The 23648-nt window shown below is 38.3% G+C and overlaps 1 protein-coding gene across 2 annotated transcripts in view; it reads left to right on the top strand.

The window, feature by feature from the left end:
• Window positions 1-23648, top strand: part of LOC129001660 (uncharacterized) — a 52341-nt gene that overhangs the window by 10819 nt on the left and 17874 nt on the right. Inside the window, exon 2 of one of the 2 annotated variants that reach the window (XM_054429035.1) lies at window positions 20649-23018. In XM_054429035.1, the coding sequence (XP_054285010.1) occupies window positions 20649-23018 (2370 nt within the window). Of the gene's footprint in view, window positions 1-20648; window positions 23022-23648 lie in introns of both variants that reach the window. The other variant, XM_054429034.1, reaches the window with a different exon arrangement.

The following is a 23648-nucleotide window of genomic DNA, read 5'->3' as shown; positions in this document are numbered from 1 at the left end:
GGAATGCAGCATCCAGGAAATACCTCACTAACTATCCTGATAAGTAGATACCTGTTGCTAACCGCACCTCTGGTAACAAGTTATAATAAACACGAGACACCTCTTGTCTTAGCAGAGACGAAGCGGAAGTTTGCAAACAAACAGCCGAACTGTGAAAGTGCCGCCGTCTTTTCGTGAGCCACAGAAACTAATCGCAAATTGAAACCCGACATGTTCTGTTCTTCCTTCCGGGCCAGCGGAGAAAGGAACAAGGGCCATGTGGGATCCGATTGTTGATCAGCTGATCGTTGATTGTTGACAGGTGTTTGCATATCAGCTGACATGTGAGAAAATTTACATATTTTTTACAGTGAAAATAGTGTTGCTATTCTCTCCTACAAAGTTGTAAAATGTTTTAAATTTTTAAAATTTAAAGTTTGTTCAGCTCTTATTTCTTTTTTATGTGTATCATAAATATACAAAGAGCTCGTGTTTATTTATTTTTGTTTAATGAGCATGTGCCAATTATAAGTCCAAGACGTGGTTACCGCTGACTCATTGCATGACGTTTCGCGATTTCTTTATCCTAGGTTAATTAATTGAATAGGTTGTTTAACAAGAATTACCTGACAGATCCACACGCACATGGAAAACCGAATCAATTGCTTTCCATTTCTGGTATTTTCAAAGAGAAGACCACCATGTTAAATTATCCTTTATGCTAATTATGAAGTTAGCTTACGTTAGGTTTAGTATATGTACGTGCACGTTTAGGATACGTATAGTATACACGTGCATATTGTTTCCTATAGGTTTTGTATATCATTATTGTACCCAATACTTTTCCAATACGTTCATGTGAGGCTAGGTTAGGTCACCTATTCATTTGCATTGGGGGAATTTTAATAGTGAAGACCCTCTTTTTGATAAGACCCTCACTTGCTCAACCAACAATTTAGATAAGATTAGTTATTAAACGATAATGTCCAGACGGCTTCTAAATATGCAATAAGACGTCATAGCTTCCACAGTGAGTTGATTGTCAGCCATAGTTGTACGTTTTACAACTGTGACGTCTTCTGGGTACCAATTAGAGAGAGAGAGGGAGAGAGATGGCAGTCAGCGAGTCTTCCAAGTTGAAATACTGAGGAGCAGTGAACTTGTCACGGTCACTTTCCTTTGACCTTCACAGACTGAGATTGATGTTGTAGCTTTACGTTCAACGTTTATGTTGATTACGTGATGGCTTCCGAGCCGTACTTGTTGATTACATGATGGTCTACATGTTGTAAATATGATGACTGTGATGGCCATAACAAATGAGAAACCCGAACAGAGGTAGTGACGAGTTTTATGAGGATTTGAAGCTGGAATATGTCGTCGGAGTTTTAGGCTGATTAGAAATGTTTCTTCGTAAATGAGTTGTAGGTTTCACCTAACACACCTGGTGGTGTTTGTGTAGGGATTACTCAATGTCACTCTAGGAGTTTCAATCACAGGTTTGCACGGCAAGAATATGACAAACTATCGCTTTCATATTGAGGATGTGTGTAAACGTCAGATTTAGCGTGGCTCACTCCTAAACGAAGGAGCTGCATGAAGGAAATCATCAAAACAAACGATCCCTAAAACAATCCCTTTGATCACTAATGTTTCCAATAGTTCTCCATGTAGTATTGAATTTACTAAGAACAAAAATACGGTTCTTCCGTAGTACACGCGATACAGAACTGAACAGAAACCTCCTTTATGATGCAATAAAAGTAGCAAAAGGTTTTCCGAAATTAATTGCAACCTAATTAATTTAATTTGACCTATAAAGCTAAATCAACATTTACTTGATTCGAAGACCATTTTATTAGAACGATTACGAAAGGCTTTTTTGTGTTTGTAGTATATATTGTTGATATAAGTAGTATACACAAACAAAGGAAGATGAACTAAAAAATCCCATGAACCAACGGTAATTTCTCTAAAAACTTTATAAAGACCTCCAAAGGTCAATAGATTGAACCTTTCCCCGATTAATCTTGCGCATTTCACGCCTCATATTTCCAGCTGCGAAAGACATGTAAATTGTATTCTAACTCGTGAATCTACGGGTGAAAGTAAAGACCAAGGTGTAAATCTTATTCTCGATAGAAATGCACGAACTCTTCATTACAGATTCACTATTGGAGAATTTAAAACAGAAAAGAAATGCAAGCTGTTGCATTCAAGTGCAGTATATGATCACCGTATCACTGTTGACATGGTTTTGAAAATGGGTGTCTTTTACCCCAAACATAACTATCTTAACCTCCTCCAACCATAAGAAGAGACGTAAGCTACCTATTAAAAGTAGGAAAAAACTTGTCTTAAAACAATAATACACTTGCCAGAACTCACAAGCTTGAGTTAACTGCTATTACCTAGGCACTGTTTAACAATGTGTTCGTGTTTGCAGATAGTAAACATGTTTTCAATCGACAGTACCCATTGGTACTACAACTAGATATAGGATTGTTCAATGTGTAATAATTAATTTATTATACAAGTCCTGTGCCTACATTTGAGGTTATATATAAATTAGTTAATAAGTAGCATACACACCATCTCACGAATTTATAAGTACGACATTTCTTAAACTTGCATTGCAGAATTGCTCATGACATGGCAGTCGGACGTTTTCAATGCTCATCCACATCTAAATAGTGCCAAAGTCTAGTTCCATTTCTACTTTCCCTTCTGACCTTACCAATCTTGATAGTATTAATGTGTAGATGTAGCAATGGTCCTACAACTTCTCCCTGACACACTCGTGATCTGTAAGTTGGGTTGGCTCTGCTTCAGAAATCGTTTAAGCTTTCTCCAAGCCTTAAGGTGGAACTGCATCTCTTACTGCTGCTTTTTAATTGGGTTTTTAATAACCCCAATGAACTATGACGATAATTGAATCTAAATTAGAATTTTGGAAAATAAAACACCCAGAGTTAGTAGGTATTTTATTCGTTATCAAATACCATTAGAATTTGTTGCAAGGGTTGGGTAGATTCTGTCAAAATCTATGTGTACACTATTAATGTTTTTGAGGGTCACTTTGGAAAGGTCTATCCAACATGGTGTAGAATGTTTGGCTGCAATTGGTCAAACTTAGAATTTAGTCACCTTAAAAAAAATACTCTTTAATAATTTACGCATTAAATCACAATGATTCCAGTTTTTTTTTTAAAGGTGTCAAGGCTGTTCAATTCGAAATGTATTTGAAATTTGATATCAGATTTCATCACGTGTGAAGACCGTTAATTATCAAAAAAACTCAAGCCTGCAGATTCTCAACCATTCTATTTAGCCTATGTTTGAAAGCGTGTTTATATGATTTGAAATGGAAAATCTGTACGGGCGTAAAAGACATTCCAATAATCTGTTGAGAGTCCTTGCGATAATTTTGAGTTCCAGAATGAAGATATGCTCTACATAAACAAAACAAAAAATTCAATCGACAAAACATTTGTTTTATTAAGATATAACATGCCCACAAAATAATTTCGTATTTAAATCTATCAAGGATGTAATAAATGACACACCCTTTTTCGCGATTCTGGCAGAAACTCAGAAAGCGAAAGTCCTCCTAGTTCGATGGCGCCACATACACGAGTCCCACACGCGCGCCGGCGGGAATGAAAGTGAGGTTATGTTCGGTCAGCTGTTCACACTAATCTAGTGACAGACAGTCAGCATGACTCCCTCGTTACGCCAAACTATACTGTAACTAATACCGCTGATCATCATCTGTTAGATAATTTTGTACGAGACTGACTTGAGAAGCATTAATTGGTTTTCTGTACATATTTGAGGTCCTTTTGTGGTAAATATATTGTTGTATCGGTTCGTGGAAAAATTTATATTTTCATAGTATCATTTACTTATTTTGATAGTAGTATTACCTTCTACCCATTGAATGTTAAAAAAGTTAGCCCATAATAAATCTCAAATATATTTTGGAAACCAATTCCGCATAAGCATAAATTAAATATAGTTTTAAAATGTGTGGATAAAATTTACTTCTAATATGATTTATCATCTAGTGTACCTTTTGTATACAATAACACTGTACGGAACTCTTTACTATTTACACTTAATTTTTTTTTGTCTGCACGTAATCTTGAATAATAATATCGTAAAGGAAAGTAAGTTATAAGTACCGAAACAAACAAAATTGTGTCTGCTATAAAAACAATAATTATTCATTATTAACTATTTTAAGTGCTTTCTTCCGCTCACGAAGACATTAGAGTCACGATTGGGAAGTTCCCGTGTTAAATTATATTCGGTGAATTACGTAACAAAGGATCCTCTACCTTTACTAGGCCCGCGGTGCCGCTACAATGCACCTTCCTCTATGGCAGTTAATTCTTATTATAGTATCTTCCTCTATGGGAGTTATGCAATGCTAGGAACATCCCCATGCCGGAACATCTGCATTCAGCATTGACATTGGATGGTGTTCGGCGAAAGTGGTCTTTATTTACTGATGTCGTTTACTTGCAAATACAAGGAACCTGTTTTTGAAACAGGAGTGAGTGACGGACAGGTTGTAGCAAATGTTTGGATACTTTGATGACTGTTTTATGAACTTAAGAAAATTTTACGTTTCCGGAAATGCTACAAGAATGACAAGTTAAGAAAACAAAATTCTTTCAGGCATTTTGAACCAGAGATTGTATCTTTTTCTTTTGAACTGGCTTTAGAATGACGTAGGTCTTTATTATTTGCTCAAAATTTACTTATTATTTATACCACCAAATTTTTTGTAAAGGGAATATTTCATGTAGACTTCATTTCCTATAAATTTAAAACCTATTTTATATGTGTTTTATGTTGCTTACAGTTGAGTACTCTGATATCAATTAAATCTCAATTTCATACTTAGGAGAAGATTTTACAATATGTGCTCTACACTTACGTCCTAACAACTGGAGACGTAACTGGTTTTCCTAAGGGTAACGATAACTTAAAATAGTTTGTAACATAGCAAGAAAAAAATATTAAACAATAAAACAACGTCTTTGTCAATCGGTCAAAGCTACCCTTAAAATTGCCATCAGCATAGGTATTATAAAGTATGACAAAATATATAGAAATGGGTTTATTCTATGGTTCAAGTTTAATATTACACTATAAGCAAAGTCCATGACGCAAATCACCTTATTCATTAACCACGACAAAAGAATAAAACCAAAATGACTTGGTACACGACTTGGCAAACAGTTGGTACCAGTGGTACCATCTATCCAACTAGGCATCTTTTAAACCAAAATCTTGATTTCCACATAGATAGTTCCACTTTTGACACTTTTATGATTAAAAACATCGAAAATAGTTTTTGAAGTTGTATGTCCAACCATCATTAGATATCAGGAGCCATTTCTATGTAGAACAGCCACCAGCTGTTTTAATAATCGATCACGTGCAAGGGAAAGCAGTCTATGATAATGGAATATCTGCTAATGGACCAACTTCACTGACAAACCGACATAAATCCAAATGAAAGTGCTATCCATTGTAGATGCCCCTATCTCAGTCCTTGAGAAATAGCCTTGCGACAGGTCCTATAATCGCCGCTGGTCCTATCTTTCTCTTTTTAGAGACATTTAGATTTCGCGGGAGATAAAACCTAAATTAGGCACCGAAGGGTCCATAACACTTTGGACAAATTATGTATTCAAATTTTCGGTTTTACAACTCAATTAATATTCGCGCTCCTCCAAATCGTTCAGAGTTTTTTATTCATTGAGCTGAAAGCGTAAAACATTGAACACGAGTACCATGTTTTGCGAATGGCGATTTCTGAAAACGAGTTAATTTTAAGTCCGCTTTCTAAAAATTTTACATGCATCGCGCGCCTACAAAACGGCCACCTTTAGGCAAAAGTATGAAATTCTAAAATTTGTGTATTTCAAGTCGATGAGGAGTATTTAATCATAGATATAATAACTATGTTGCTGATCTATCAAAAATCCAATGCTGGAACTATCTTAGAGCTACAAATGAGCTACACGGTCATCTATCAATATCGAACCGTCAATCTTCTAAGTACAAAGCGAGAACTGATCACTTATTACCCAGAAACCTAAGTAATTTGTCAACAATATTCGTCAAACAAATTCCAGCGAAAGTTAGCACACAATACCCATCGATAGTTAAAGGAAACCGTACACACACGTTCACTTTGCACATTGACATGTAACAGACAGACAAAAGTGTTGCATAAATATAACAAGTGAGGCAGTCCGCACAGGATCTGACGTAAGACCATAAGAGAATGGCGGTGGAGTTGCGACAAAACATTTATTGCCGGTTATGTAAAGACTGCATCTTGTGATTATTTTACAACTCCAGGTCATCTGTAGCGAGAAGATGGCATCGTATGACCCGGTTAAACTGGTTCCCTCGCAAGCTTAATGTTTCGCAATAAACGGTATTTTAGCACCTCGTGTTTTTACTCAATGTTTTCGTGTTTGGAAACGAAACACTATTAGGTTTTTTGTTCATTGTATATTATCGTTGATGCAACGAAAAACTGCATATCGAAAGTGCAAGGCACAACAATGGATCATTCACACTTATGGTTCGAGAGTGGTTGTAGAAAAAACACAGGAAGGTAGTCTGGAAGCGTTTTGATGGGTCAAGACTGGACCCAGGGGACCAGCTGGGGTCGTCGGGTTTTTAACTGGTTATAAGAAACAGCTTAATACAGCTTACTAAGTAAAAACAAACTTAAATCAGCTGAAATCCTAGCTGATCTTAGTCAGCAACAAAGCTACACAAAAAATCTTCCAAACTCATGCTTTGTTTGTACTTTATTTAAATATACCCAGTAGCGTACCCATCTTGGTAAAAAAGTAAGAACAATAATAATGAGTACAGGCATATCCAGTAATCAAATCTGTCAGGTAAATAAAGATGAACATCTTGTTCAAAACTGTGTCAACCCATCTCGCAAAGACGCCCTTAATGTCCATAAAATCACTTATAAACCAACCACTAGATTACCACTGACACTCCTAACCAATATTATACCTCAAAATAGACACTGTTGTTTATTACACACCGAATATAGTATTCGCGGTCGGTTAATTCAATAGCATCTTCCTCTATGGTAGTGGCGGGAAAGCTCAACGACCTTGAGCCTATAATCAGCTGACGGAGAAATGTAGTTCGTGACAAATTACTGTTATCAAGTGCCTCGGAGCTCTTCGCTGGAATATTGGAATTGGGAACAGAGGACCAGAAAATACAGTAGCGTTTGATATTGGAACGCCGGATTTAATTGTTTCGGTACTTGGAAATTAGGTTAAACTCTTTAGGTAAATTCATCTATTGAATCTTCGTCCTATTGTATTCTGAAGCATTTTATGAGCGTGTCAAGTACGGTTAGGATTAAATTCGTCAATTGGACTGGCTGGGTAGCTGTCATCGATGTATAATAACTCCGTATGTTGAGTGTTATGGTAGCTGTGCGGTTATAGTGCTCGCATACACAGTCAAAATGTTGCGGGATCGATCCTGAGAAAAGTCAGTAGCTTTTGGTGATTCGAAACTGGACCCAGCTGTTCCTGATCATTGGGCTTTAATGGTCCTGGCTAATGAATCAGCTGATCTTAGTCAGTAACATAGCTACACAGATCGCACAACACTCTACACTCATCCTTCACTCATATTTGGGATAAAATACGCACCTAAGTGGCGTCCATATAACTAACATTTTTTCTATTATATAGAGAAATACCCCCGCCGCAGCAAACCTGCAGACTTAGCGAATTTCCATTTGCCTGATTGGATCTAAACTAAAATGTCTCCTTAAAAATATCACATTTAGGCCTATTCCCTATTTAAACAGAATTAGTTTAATGAGTACTTAGGTTTGCTGCAACAGAGAGGGTAAAAAAGTTTTTTTATGTAAAATGTTAAAAAGTACTGTAGTTTAGTAATAAATTAATGTATTTTCCAAATATGATCAAAATATGTTCATAAGCAAGCAAACTACAACAGTTGACTTATCCTCCATAAGAATAACATGAGAATTTTAAAATTACAATTTGTTTGAATTTTCTCCGTAACAATTAGGCGCATAATAACGCTTCAATATACTAAATTACAGTATTTGTTTTTTTAAGCTCTACAAAATGGTTTAAAAATAAATTGTGAAGTTTTGTGTACCCCCCATAAACCGGCCGTTCCCATAGTCCGATCATGCTGGTTCGCGAACTCATTCAAGTTTATCTCGCCTTACACCTTCAAACCAAATTTTATCAAAATCGGACAAAAATTACTCAAGTTATCGTGCGGATGGACATATATATATATATATATATATATATATATAAATTTTAACGAATGGTGTTTTTGGCCTCTGGGGACATCAAAATGAAAAGTAAATCGGTCCTGGGCCTAGGTCTTACCATGAGACCTACGGTAATAGCTACTTCCCTATAGGGAAATTCGCTAAAAAGACATGCATTATTTCAGAGAAGCATTTTCCACTGGAAGCTTTGTTTACAATATAAAATTAGTATATAAAAATTAATCTATTAGAATATAGTGTTATTTGTATAAACACCTATAAATTTGGCGAAGTAAAAAGAAACACAAAGTAAAAAAATGAACCGCTCAACAGGCATACGTAACCGATCGTAAAAACACCTCTCAGAAGGATGAAAACTTTAAACACTTAATGCAATTAATTTAAACACTATATTGTATGTCATGAAAATTTATACCAGAGAAGCTATATGTCCCTAGTAAAAATGTTTGGAACTTTTTCAGAAAAGGTCTTCAAGAAGAAATATAATTATTTAGAATTGACAGAGAGATCATGTTAAATATCTTTTAAAATAGTATAACGCTAAGTTGATATTTTAATAATACACATATCCAGAAACAGCTTAACACTGAGCAATGCATAAGTATGCATAGCCCTAACTGTAATATATCTTACTAATATTATAAATGTGAAAGTTTGTGTGTTTGTTTGTTTGTTTGTTTGAAGTTCAATCACGCATAAACCACTGGACGGATTGGGCTGAAATTTGGCATGATGATAGCTTACATTCCTGATTAACATATAGGCATATTCTTATCTCAAAAATCCTTTCGGGCTCCACCCCAGTGGCTCTGTAATTCCCCATGTTAACCTTATGAGTATTCATATTTAAAGGGAATTAAAGAATTTAGTCAGTTGAAACAGCTGTTTCAACTAAAAAAGTTGGTTCTATGATATGGAAAAGCATTAAAAAGTTATAAGATTTACCAACAGGGTGCAGCACTATATTTTTTTGCATTTATGAAAACAGCTAATTTGAACTAAGCAAAACTGTGATTTGCAATGAGAACTGTCAAAGTAGGATTTTTTACAGTTATGTTTATGTTTTTCATTTCATGAATAATTTGTGATATTTTGCGAATTGTTAATAATTTATTTTTCTCTATTGTTAAGGTGAAGTGGTAGAACATTATGGCTATAGTAGATGTGTAATACTACAAACTACTGTAAATAAAAAAAAAAAAAAAACTATCAAACTGTGTCCTCCCTTATTGCAAACGCAAAGCTTGAGTATAACTGCAATAAGCATTTTATACTTATATTCCAACCCCGTACGAAGGACGGGTACTCTGCTAGTTGTATATAATATTGATTATCATAGCAGAATTTAATTCACAACCAACGGTTACTATGTACTGTAGTAATTTTTATTCTCTCTTTCATCAATGCTGTCTCCCTATGCAAAAACAACCACACAACAGAGCCCAACACACATGAAGCAAGTACCGTTAACCTCCCAGTGAATGTCTATACTTTCGCCGACTTGTATTTCAATCACAACTCATTTCCCTCCAAAATGACTGCCTCACGACAGTTCCCTCCATTTCTTCCTACCGCTCTGCCAGACCACCAAGGAACAGTATTACACCCGCAGGTCTTATATTGGCCTTTTACTGCTTCAGCTATGATTATGTCTTCCTAGATTGCCTCCGTGCAGTTTTGCTGTTATTACGTATTGTTTGGTTTTTACAGTATTTATGGATTCGAGGGTTATTTCAGTTTAACCACGACCATCTTTAACTATCTATCAAATTACTTTTACTTTACGTAGTAACTTTACTATTACATATTCTCACCAGTCATTCTAGAATTGCAGTGCTGCTTAAAGGGAAAGTAGAAGGGTAAATAATAATAAAGTGTCGTAGGAATAAAGAAGTATTTTACTGTAAGTATTATATTAGTACAGTAGTAGCTTCCAAGAGGGACAAAGTGGTGTTTTACCGGTTTCTCATAGGGGCGATTTATGTTTTACTTGGTTTAAAAAGGGGTTGTTCAGTATTGTACCAGCTCCCTAAAGGAGTTTTTTTATCAGCATCTAAGAGATGTTGTTCGATAATGATGACTACCTTGTAAGAGGGATTATGCAGAATTATATCAGCTTTCAAGAGGTGCTATGCAGTATGTAATCAGCCTTCAATTGAGGTTAAGAAGTGTAAAATCAGCTGTTTAAGTATGTAGTGTTTTGTCAGCTTTCAAAAGAAGTTACGTAGTAAGGTAGTAGTATTCTTCAGATAGTTATGTTAAGCTTAAATGACCCTATCTAATGAAACAGATGATTTTAGTCAGCAACTAAGTTACACAAGGCAACTGCAAGGCACTTCTATCTTTAACTCTATCTTTGACTATTATGGTCAATAATTACTACACTCATAATTTGGGTTTAATATATGCACCTAGGTTGCCTCCCCATATCAATTGATAATAATGATTAGGCCTAATTATAAAATTTTCTTAGTGTTTTACCTGATCCTAAAGGGTATTTTGTATTAGTATCAGCTTTAAAGAGACGTTATGCGAAAGAAAGCCAATCAGAAACATCAAACACTTCTCGTTTCCCACCAACTGGTTACCATAAACTGCAATGTTCGAGATACAAACAAACCATTCGGCTGAGAGATTACCATTTGAACACGTTATACATGCTAATGGCGAGAAACAGCCATTAGATAGGCTGTTTGTGGTTTCTCTGTCTCCAGCTACGCGTCGGTAATTGAGATGTCATGACCTGGATCCAGTTCAGGAGCTGGTTTTTGTTTCTGGTTTCATCCGCAGTGTGTTATTTCACATTTATGCTAATGAATGTAAAAAGTTTAATTATCGCCTCCATTTACAATGGTGATCTGTGTGGTATTAAATAACAGTCATGTGTGTCTTCGGCTTGTATCTTGCTTTACTGGTTTTCAAAGTTGTGTTTTTATTATCTTGGAAACTAAACTCTTGGTTTTTAAATTCAACAGTTATGGTAAACTCGAAAAGTTTAAGTCTAATATTTAAGGGTCAATAGCTATATTGAAAAAAGTGTAGGTAACATAGGAAGTTACACTTTTTGGGGCTGCTTTAAGCAAGACTTGTTATTATTTTTTTTGTAGTAGAGAATATATCATTCTATACATTGTTTAAACGTGCAAATAAGTGGCATTTAGGGAGTCGAAACTTTACAAAAATTCTCTCTCCGAGAGTGAAATGACCAATCACAAACAAAGTTGTATCATCCAATGTACCTACAACAATAGCATAAATCTATAAATTTCCCAAAATGTTACTATTTTCAACAAACTCTTTCTACATTCACAGATTACTATAACTCGAATTCATTATGAGAACTTCAGATACAACAAATTGAACCGCTTAACAGAAGCAACCATTCAAAGACAAATGCCACCTTGGTAACAAACACGTTAAGTTTTTTTTACCTCATAGAAAAAGCTAATACGTTCTAAAGTTCCCACGTTGACTTTGTCCGGGGATTTTACGGGCTTGTGTAACGCTGGGGTACAAAGCCGGGTAAGAGCGTGGTGGATGTTTAGAATTCTGCGACAAAGGCAGATGAGGAGAGGCGGTGTTTTGTGTGATGTCCTCACAGCTGATGGAGAGGTCACGTAGTCTATCATGCACCCAGGTCACGTAGCTAACCTGGGAGTCACGTTCAAGCCACGCGACCAAACGGCAGGCGTTACAGGAACTCACTATATTTGGGTTCCTAAAGTTCTGTGACGTGCAAGATCGAAGTGATTGAGATAGAAATGCCACATGCGTGGTTTAGATGGACGACGAGTGGGGGATGAGTTTAATAGATAGATGGGATGATATATTTCATTGTTACAGACTTTTAAGTCAGCTGTTTTTAACCTGGGTCTTTGATAAAAAAAAACTTACGAAGAACAGCTGGGTTCGGTTGCCACCAAAAGCTAATGACTATTCAAATTTGAACCAGTGAGCCTTAGGGAACGAGGGGGGGGGGTTAGGACACCTTAGTGAGGGGTTTAGGGGGGGGGGTTTCGTCTAAACCCATTCAGCTAACCAGCTATCTATTCGATATTACCGTGGACAAATCCAAACTATATATCAATATCATTATTCATTGAGACTGGCACGGGGACGCCTCCTAGATGCGTATTTTAACCCAAATATGAGTGAAGGATGCGTGTAGACTGGAGTGAGATGATCTGTGTAGCTTTGTCACTGACTAAGATCAGCTGTTTCATTAACCAGGATCATTTATTTAAAGCCCAATGATCAGAAACAGCTGGGTCCAGGTTGGAACCATGAAAAAGCTACTTACTTTACAGGATCGATCTGGCAACCTATTGATTGTTAGGTGAACACTATAACCACTCGGCTACCCAGCTAGTTTAGAAGTATAATGTTCGTCCAAAACTTACTCCAGAACAATTATTCCAGTTGCGTTGAAGATAATTAGCTCAGACTCTGCTTACATAAACAATATGAAGAGACTGAAGGGTTATACCTTTTTACTGTGCTATCTCATACTTTTTTGTGCCTAAATTAAAATTGAGATTTTTGCATTTCTAGCCCATTACATCATATACTAATTTGCCCTTAACTGACCATAAAACCACATAGTTTGATGTTGATGCTTGTTAGGAATGCACTCAACCCTCTTAAAATGCTATTAAATCTCTTGATAGTCGTTCTGGATTCGGAGCAAGAGGATTGTGCAAGAGAAGAAGTGGCGATTACAGAAGCTTTGTTGCAGTAAGTGGACTTAGCATCCTTCAAGGAAAACTTGGAGTTCCTCTTCCTGGGAGGAAAGTTGAGGGTGAAAAGAAGTTGGAAATGCCTCTGGTATTGCACATGATGTTAGATACATACACCTAGGGTGTTAGAGTTTAACATAGGTGATGCTTTTGAGGTTTATCTTAAAGATGAATGAATGAATGAAAACGTTTTTATTGAGCCAGCTTTATTCAAAATACAGTTTTTTGTGTCTCAATACAACTGTTGTCAAAACACTAAACTACAGGTGACCATTACACTGAATCTACGGCTGTAGTTTTGCATTTTATATTTTAGGAAGTTCTGAAAATGGGTTGGAATAATACAGGTTAAGGTCATGTTTAAGGCCAATGCAAACTAGACTAATAGAAGAATACCCAGAGTTAAGTGGATGAAATAAATATAAGCTTCGTGGTGTTAAAAATTAGTAGTTAGCTGATACTCGAGTCAGACGAAGATAGTTATTCAATAGTCACATTCTCATTGAGGCTAATTCCCATTTTCAACCTTTCGGTATTGAAATCTAATAAGAAATTTAATCGTGCATCTATTAGAATACTCTAAATATTAAACCAAAGATTACACCATTAGAATTCAACAACAAATTAGTTGTACTAGCTGTATCGTTACCGGTAGTTTTAAAAGTCTGGATAAAATACATAGAAACAGTCCACGCAAAAAAATCTTATCGAAAACAATCCACAGAACCACGAAATACAGCCTCGGTATAAAACAATATTGCGTGAAAACAATCATAGTTAGAAAGTCTCCCACAACGAATTTCCACGGCAAACGTCACATTAGGCGAAACGGGCGAAACATGGCATTAATTCAAATTACAGAGCAATTCCCGTCATCTTCAGCAAACAGGAAGATGGATCTTCACAAATAATCCTAATCAGTAACATTCTCTCATTCAACCTGTCATTTGTAAATTCTTCCTTGCGTAACTTCACTTTCGTCCCAGGATGACCTTGACTTCTGACCCTTCTTCCTCAAGACTGAAGAGGTCGAGAAGCTCTCTCTGTGCAGAAAGTGGACCTGCTACTTTTACCTCAGATGTGATGTAAGGATTGCAAGGGTCAAAGGGTCGAGCATGTGTGGAGTGACCAATGGGCATGCAGGGCCATTGTATGATAATGGGCGATATCAAGACTTCGACTAGAGATACAGGAAATTCCCCATTCTGCTGTTGCTGTAGACTGATACTGCTAATCTGGGGTCGTGGAACAATTGTGGGCTAACTGCATGTAACTGAATAATCAATCAGTACAACGTATAGTCTGGTTTCTGTATTAGCATTTTCTCTGTTGAATTGGAAGAATTTCAATGACCTTACTCAATGAAGATATAGTACCTTCATGCTACTATAGTTAGACATTACAGTAGTATGTCAAATTTCCCCCTGGGGGTGTTTAATTTCAATTCATCTAAGGCTAAAGTCGTCATTTATTCAAATCCAAGGGAATGTATGATTTTCGTAAAAGGTATTTTGTATCTGTTTCACAAGAAGTTTTTTTTATTGTAGAAATGTACAGCGAAACAGTCAAATACTAGTAACACTTAACTTGAGTGGCTCAAATAACATTTGTAGATGGCCATGTTTTCTTTATTAAAGTAAATTTTTTTATAAAATAATATAAAGTAGTACTCAAATCAAACATCGTCATTGGCTACTTACAAGACATTTTACCGTTGAATAGTAAACAAGATGCTTTCTTCTTATTTTTTTAAGTCCACATCTATTTTTATTCACACCCTGAACTATAAACAGCGTTGGTCATCATTTATCTTCGATCACCTTTGTTAAGCCTTTGTACGGAGACTCCTCGGTTGTAATAACTCCTAGTTAGGAGCCGCTATCAGAGTGACTACACGGATCTACTGCTACCTAATCAGCTGATTAGGTGATTGGCGGATCAGCTGACCAGGGGCGGGAATGGCGCGAGACGGGCGGGGAAAGCGCGGGAAGGTCACCAGACTCGGCAGTGTGGGAGAAACCAACAATGCAGGGAAAGTGGAGAGAGGAAACACGCTAGGAAATGTCCTCAGCTATCAGAATCAAACAGTTTAACACTTGACGAGGATGAGAAGATGAAGGATTCAGTATTATGAGAATCTCCTGACTAATCGTGTATTTCACTGTTGATGAAATGCCATTCGTGAATATCTCGTCTCAACATTTGTTAATCATTTGTTTCATAGAATTTCGACGCTTTAAAAAATATATCTCATAACTTCAACCTTTCTTTAACACATAAGTCTTCACCCCAATTTAAGTTGACATTATAAGCTTCGGGTAGAGAGAATTCTCCATATTATAAACATAGAATTCCTTTCAGTATTCCTATGACCATGTAATTTGATTTGTTTTATTGATTCAGAAACATATTTATTTTATTCAATACCGGTAATTATAGTCTAGTCATCAAACCAGCTTCAAGTTTCGAGTTTCGTGGCACCGAAGTGTTTTGAAAAGACATTCACCTGGCCAGCTAAAAACAAGCGATGACATAGTAGAAAAATCCGACAATTCTGCACCAGAAGCCCGAAAAAGTCGGTTTACCGACGAAATCTTCAGTTGAACAAACCTAAATTGGTCACTTGATGATGTTATCCATAAAAGATAAAGTCGTTGTGCCGAAAAAGATTTAATTGAGCATCAGATAAACCCGCCGATCGCCTTAAGCGACTTTGCCAGTTTTACGCTCATATAAGATTGATGAAAATCTGAATTTTAGTAAATCATTCCGAATCATATCAAGTAATGGGAAAAAACGTTATTCTTTTCCCTTCAATTTTACGTTCAAACCATTTAATTATCTTCAATAGTCCCCGAGCAACGACTGTTTAAAATCATGGCATTCTTTTAATGCCTTAATCCTTTGTAAATTTCAATATCCATTTACTAAGATAATTGCCAATGCATAGGTGTTTTTGCGAGGGATTTTGTTATGTTATTCCAGTAGGTAAATAAAACATACATACCTAATCCCATCCTTGTACCATAATGAAATCAGTATGGGATTATTATGGTAGTCTATTGTTACAAGTCAGGAGCCCCGCGCAACAATAGCCAGGCGCCGTCACAAAAGGATTGTTTGTTTACACGGGTTTCTCAGAACGCACCACTGATAGACAAAAGACCTATGTCAACGGACTACCTCAATAGGGGCCCTAGAACCTTCTACTTCTACCCCGGTTTGTAAACAACGGATGCTCGAACTCTCCACTCTAGAATGTTCCACGAAAAACTTATATAAGGGACCGTCCTCCAGCACACGGGAGTTGAGTTGAGTCGAGCCTTCCGAGAATCGTCGCGGCAAGCGCCCGTCGGTGACCAGTGCTAGTGCTAGTGGCAGTAACAGTGTAGATACAGTGTAGTGACACGAGTGACAGTGTAGTGACAGTGCTGTAACAGAAGTGGTGATAAATCCTGTAAAGGTTAGCTGTAAGTAGAATCATTGTAAATTAGAATAGGCTTTAGCTAGGTTAGATAGGGTTAGTTAGGTGTTAGGTAATTGTAATATCTGTAAATATAGAATAATTAGTGTGAATAAAATAGTTATTATAAAATCGCCAAGTTTTTATTGTAAAGAACCCGTTAAGCCCGCAACAATTGGTGTCAGAAAGCGGCATTATTTTGGCGATTTTAATTGTAAAATATTGAGTTTTGTTTTAGTTGTATTAGAGATTAGTAAGAATCAGGGATTTTGTTTCATATTAGTAGTTTGTGTCGTAAATTTGTTTACGGAAAAATTAGTTTATTGCTATTGTTGAGCTTGTATCATCTGAAAAATAACAATTTATTGTAAAAATAATTGTAATTGTTTTTCATAAAAATGGCTTTCAAAGGTGTGAAACTTGATGAGTTAAAAGTAGCTGATCTTAGAAGAGAATTAGAAGAACGTGATCTAGATACCAATGGAACTAAATCAGCCCTTCAGGCACGCCTTAAACAAGCTTTGACTGATGCAGGTGAAGATCCAGATAATGTTTTATTTGAAACATCTGATATGAATAAAATGCTTAAAAACCTAGAGTCAAAAATGTCGGAAACTAGTAAAACGTTAGAAAACCTAGAAGCAAATATTGAGTCTAAAATGTTAGAAAACAGCAAATCATTAGAGTCAAAAATGTCAGAAAATAACAAAAACTTAGAAGCTAGCATTGAGTCAAAGATGTCAGAAAATAACAAAAACTTAGAAACTAGCATTGAGACAAAAATGTCAAATGTAGAATCAAAAATGCTGAACAAATTAGGTGAATATTCTAGCAAAGTTGATAGTTTAGAAAGTAGGATAAATGAAATCGATGAGAAAGTTAACTGTATAGAAAAAAATCTAGAAGATAGGTTAGTTGATAAGCTTAGACAGGAGATGGCTGCATCGGGGAGCTTCACACCTGCGTCATCGGCTAGCACTGACGAACTTCGGCAGGATAACACCCCAGAAACGATCTCCAAGCCAGCGCCCACCATTGCTGCCGCTGTACCTCAGAACATCGTTCCTCATTTCGATGGTAAAACTCCCTGGGAGGACTACATGCTTCTCTTCGAGACAGCGGCTATGGTTCATGGGTGGACCGAGGAGACAAAGGCTTCAGCACTGTGTCTTGCACTACGGGGCGATGCATTAGCTGTTCTGCATGCTATGCCAATGGCGGAGCGGAAGAATTTCACAGAATTAGTAAGGAGATTGGACATGCGCTTTGGACATCGACACATGGACCAGCTCTACCGATCACAGCTACGGAACCGGATCCAGAAGCCCAGTGAGTCACTCCAGGAGTTTGAAGCCGACATTGCTCGCCTGGTGAGAAACGCTTATCCCTCAGTCACGGATGATGTCTACGAGAGCTTAGCGGTGGATAATTTCCTAGACGGACTACGTGAACCCGAGACTCAACAGGCAGTGAAGCTCGCCAGACCAAAGACACGGAGTGACGCACTGACACAGGCGCTGGAGTTCGAGGCTGTACGGCAGTCGGTGAGAGGTCAGGCTCGAGTCCGTGTGACAGATGCAGAACCTACAACTCCTCTGGACATCGAAGACCTGGTAGAGAGAGTTCTGGAGGCACTCAAAAATCGTCACCGGCAGGTACGCTGTTGGAACTGCGGAGAGATGGGGCATCCCCGGAGTAAACCTCATTCAACCCCTCCAGGATCGAAGCAGGAGTATGACTTCGAGTCAAATCATCGCACTGGGCCGAGCCATAAGAAGGCGGATGCACCATCCAGAAGACAACGTGGAGACAGCGGCAATCGTTGGGCTTGCAAGGAAGACCATATTGCATCGGTTCGTCGTGTGACCACCATTAACGACGAAGGGGACAGGAAGAAGCTGTCAGAGGACCAGAAGTGGGGCCCAGACTTAAAACACACTAAGCAATGGAAGATGGACAATAATGGAAGATCATCGTGGCAGGATGTGGCTCCCTTGTCTAAGAACGGGAAGATGATGGACGAGATATATGAGAGGGTCCATCACAACATATCTGGAGCAAGTGACAGGATGAGGCAGAGGTACGACGTGAAGGCCGAGAAAGGAGGATTCACACCTGGAGACCTCGTGTGGCTACACAATCCCCGAAGGCGTCGTGGATATTCGCCAAAACTCCAGAACTCGTGGGAAGGACCTTATGAAGTTATTTCCCGTCTAAATGACGTCATCTACCGGATTAAGAAGCAACCAAATGGCAAACCCAAAATAGTCCATTTCAACAGGCTTGCACCCTACAAAGGAGATCACGGCCAACAAAATGAACAACAAGTTCGCAACATCTCAACCAAACCAAGAGACGTCGTGCCCGAGACACGTGGAAAGGCGGAATTGAAACTGTTATATAAGGACCTCTTCACCTTGCCAGTGGATTATGCCTTGGCCCACTGCGTAGCAGAAGATCTGAGAGCGTCGCGAGGTATAGCCACAGTCTTCAGGAAGAAGTTTGGAGGGACTGAAGATCTTGAGCGTCAGAGACCCGCCATTGGTACCACCCTTCACCTGAAGCGCAATGGACAGCATTTGTTCTACCTCGTTACGAAGGAAGCGTCAAGCCAGAAGCCCTCCTACGAATCGCTGAAGAAAAGCCTGCAAGACCTGCGAGACAAGCTTCTTCGGATTGGAATCAAAAAGCTTGCTATTCCCAGGCTGGGATGTGGTTATGACGGACTGGAATGGAGGATTGTAAGAAATATGGTGCAGGAACTTTTTGAGGACACTGGCATCGACATTGTGGTCTGCGTATACAACCCATGGGGAACCGGAGACATTATAGGTCCAGAAGATCCCAAACTTCGAGAGAAATCTGTTCTGGGTCAGAACAGTCTTAAGGAGGGGGCAGTGTTACAAGTCAGGAGCCCCGCGCAACAATAGCCAGGCGCCGTCACAAAAGGATTGTTTGTTTACACGGGTTTCTCAGAACGCACCACTGATAGACAAAAGACCTATGTCAACGGACTACCTCAATAGGGGCCCTAGAACCTTCTACTTCTACCCCGGTTTGTAAACAACGGATGCTCGAACTCTCCACTCTAGAATGTTCCACGAAAAACTTATATAAGGGACCGTCCTCCAGCACACGGGAGTTGAGTTGAGTCGAGCCTTCCGAGAATCGTCGCGGCAAGCGCCCGTCGGTGACCAGTGCTAGTGCTAGTGGCAGTAACAGTGTAGATACAGTGTAGTGACACGAGTGACAGTGTAGTGACAGTGCTGTAACAGAAGTGGTGATAAATCCTGTAAAGGTTAGCTGTAAGTAGAATCATTGTAAATTAGAATAGGCTTTAGCTAGGTTAGATAGGGTTAGTTAGGTGTTAGGTAATTGTAATATCTGTAAATATAGAATAATTAGTGTGAATAAAATAGTTATTATAAAATCGCCAAGTTTTTATTGTAAAGAACCCGTTAAGCCCGCAACACTATCGACGAAAGCACCAGCAGTGTACCATTTAAAATGTCACAGCAAATATAAATGGAAAGGAAAAGTTATGTTAATGGTATGAAAATGTTCAGAACGTTTCAATTTTTTAATTGAAATAATAAAATACATTTTTAAATAATTTATCTACAACTTTTTTTAATGGAAATTAATGTTTTTTTAAGAATTTTCAAATTTATTTTCTAAATATTGCATTTAATGGCTAAACGGTTAATTATATCGAAATATTCTAAATACAAAAGTTGTAGCTCTTATTTTGTTGAACATTTCTTACGTTTAATGTTTTTTTATAGGATGAATAGTTTTTGAGTAATCGGGAAAAAAACTGGTTTTTGGGCGCCATTTTCCAAGATGGCGGCCGTAGCACAAGTTTTTTTTTCGAGGACTTTTAGTATGTTATTTAGGAAGTAAAACTCAACATACGTACCAAGTTTTACACTTCTAAGAGTTTTTTTAGGTAATGGAGAAATTTTGACTTAAAATGACTACACTATTATAATAGAGTTTATTACAATGAAACATTACTAGACACGTGTTATATTAGTTGTAATCTTAGTTATAACGCTACGTATATTGATAACTAATCATATAGATAACATTTCAGTTTCAAAATTAATGCCTTTTTTATCAGTTTCAGCCATACAACCAGCAACTGACGAGGCAAAGTCTATCACCGCAACAACAAAGCCAGATCCTGAACGACATCCAGCAGCACCGGTTCCAACTGACTGCGGCCCAGAGGCATCTCCAGAACCTCCAGTACGACCAGAGTCATGGACCACAGGAGAGTCGCCCTCCGCCGATAGAACAGTCCCTGGGGCTCGGCCAACAACCGTTCCTGACGAACGCTCAGTATCTTGCTCAGCTACGTCAGCAGCAGCAGCATCTGCAGCCGCCGACTCAGCAACAGCGACAACCACACTACACACCTCAGCAAGTGATTCAACAAAGAGTGCCTCAGGCTACATCATCAAATCCTCAAGTAGCGTTCCCTCAACAGGTTCCTCAAGCGTTCAACAATCCTCACCAACAAAATGTTCCTTCTCTGCCAAATTTCTCCCAGTTACCATCAAATACGAATTCAAACTTAAGAGCTCAATTTCAGCAGGAGTACAACAGGCTGCTTGCCTCGCAGCAGTTCACGAACCAGCTGAATAACCAAGGTCTCAACGAAGAGATTCCAGTGTTTTTCAATCAGCAAGATGTTCAACCACAACAGACGTATAAGTTTGAACCTGCGCCACCGACGATACCCACGAAGAGTTTTAAGTTCGAGCCTGCTCCTGAAAAGCCTACTTATAAGTTTGAGTCTGCGCCAAAACAGACTTACAAGTTCGAGCCAGCTCCACCTAAGCCGGTGCAGACAAAACCGACTTATAAATTTGAACCTGCTCCGACAAAACCACCATACAGGTTTGAGACACAGCCGCCGACGTTCCTACCGACTCAACCTACCACAAGGCATACGACATACAATTACTTGAAAAAGAAAAAGGCTGCCTTGACAACTACCACGACACCCCCTACAACCACAACCTACGGGATACCTTACAGGCTGAGGCATAAATATAAATCCACAACAGAGAGCCCCAAACCACAAGTGTCGATTAGACCGACTCAGCTTCTTATCAAACCTGACCGTCAAAAACTGTTTCAGCAGCTTTTAGAAGTGCAACAAAGCAAATTACAAACATCGACTACACCAGCCCCTAAACAAACGCCAAAACAAAATGTGATTGAGTTTGATAGTGAAGACGCACTGCAAAAGCACATCCAACAACAACTTCAGAAACAAGGGCTTTTGGATGAAATCAAAGGCACCATCCCAGCAACATCTGATCAGATCGATGCTTTGCCCAATCTAGACTTCTTGTCCAACTCAAATTCCTCATCGCCAATCTTTCTACCCAACGGGCAAAATATAAAGATCATTCAAGTACCAAGTAAAATCGATCCCAATTCAAAGAAACCGACACCAAAAATAAAAACAATCGTTATCAACCAACCAACCACCACTACCACTACCACCACGGTTAGACCACCAGAACTTCTACTGAAGGAGTTGACCAGAGGCTTGCCCAGAGACTTCGAAATAATAAGACAAAACCAAGACGGTGGCTTAGAAGAGCTCGGAAGTGTACCACAAACGTTACCACAGAAAAAGGTTACCTTCGTTATCCTAGAAGAACAACCAGATGGATCACTCAAGGTCCAAGGGGTCAGGGGAAATGAAAACGGTGTGAATGAAAAGGGTGAAGAAGTAGACTCTATAATTAAAAAGATCGAAAAGGGAGAAATTAAACTACCGAAATCCACAAAGGCGGAACACGACCATCAAACGTATTCAAATTCCTTAGCAAATGCCACTCCGGAAGAATCAGTCGAATCTCCATCTTACGTTAAGCATTCAGGAAAGCCAGTTCCAAACACTAAGTACAGTGGTTTTCAACCAACACCAGCCCCCAACTATTTCGAGTCATCCACAAAACCAACTTACAGTACAAACTTTGCTGTGACAAAAACCACTAGTCAACCATTTGTCCAATCGTCAAGATCTTCTAGCTCGGTTTCTTCAACGTCAAACACGTCTCCCAACACATACACAGGACCCTTCCTGTACAATCCTTCCTCAGTACAACAACCGGTGAGTCCCCAATATCACACCTCAACTTCCAGATCTCCTTCAAAGACTCCTTCCTTCTTGCCAACCGTGCCTTCAGATATCGCTGAAGGATCTTACTCCACCAACTCCGTAGTTCCTACTCAACCAACCACAGCTCCTCCTCCTTCAGTGTCTACAACTTCTCACTACAGTCAAGTGAACTTCTCACCTCAAGACAATTTCGATGATCCTTTCTACAAGCAGATCTTCCAGCAGAACACAGTGTACCAACCTAACAACCAGTTCGGACAGACATTGGCTGACGCTTACCAACCTGACGTCATCAATCAACAGGTGGACCTGACGTTGACTACTACAGAGCCTGTGCCCATTCAGCAGGTAGTTGTACTTATTTTGATGTCTTACAAAGATGGAGTTTATTTTAATATAGAGTGAGTGCACCAGTGAACGGTCGTTTCTGATAAAAAAAAAACATCATAAGCTATATAAGCTTTTTGTTTTGCCTAGTTACATCGTTGGCCTAGTCTATCAAAAACGGCTGTCTTTGGAGCCCGATTGGAATCTACCTTGTCACTGGTTCAAAAAAGTGTCAATTATCCTAAACTCAAACAAAATTAAGTATAGCAACCGGTTCCTTTTCAAGCTTGCCGCTCTAGTGACTCGTACGAACAAGGTCGGTTGTATTACCACGGTTCTTAGATTGTTTTAGGAAACTGCAATATATCACTATAGCTCATTCAAAGTAAATGTTAAGATACGGTACATTTTCTACTCATTTAAAGACCAAAATCCTAACTGGCAAATATTTAAACAGTTTGGCATTTACTGAACTTTGGGTACAACCAGTGATTAACTGTTTCGGTAATTAATTAGTTTTTGGATCAATTTTATTTCAAAGTTTTTGCAAACGATGTTTTTTCTGATAGACTACGTGCTTGCTAGGAATTAGTATAATCTTTGACTATTGATAATTCAGTATCCAATAGCCAATGGTATAATTTAGTTTTT

The sequence above is a fragment of the Macrosteles quadrilineatus genome, unplaced genomic scaffold (genome assembly GCF_028750875.1).
Source record: "Macrosteles quadrilineatus isolate MER2022 unplaced genomic scaffold, UCM_ALF_1.0 Scaffold_8__2_contigs__length_117827958, whole genome shotgun sequence".
Classification (NCBI taxonomy): domain Eukaryota; kingdom Metazoa; phylum Arthropoda; class Insecta; order Hemiptera; family Cicadellidae; genus Macrosteles; species Macrosteles quadrilineatus.
This window is presented reverse-complemented; position numbering and strand designations above follow the sequence as displayed.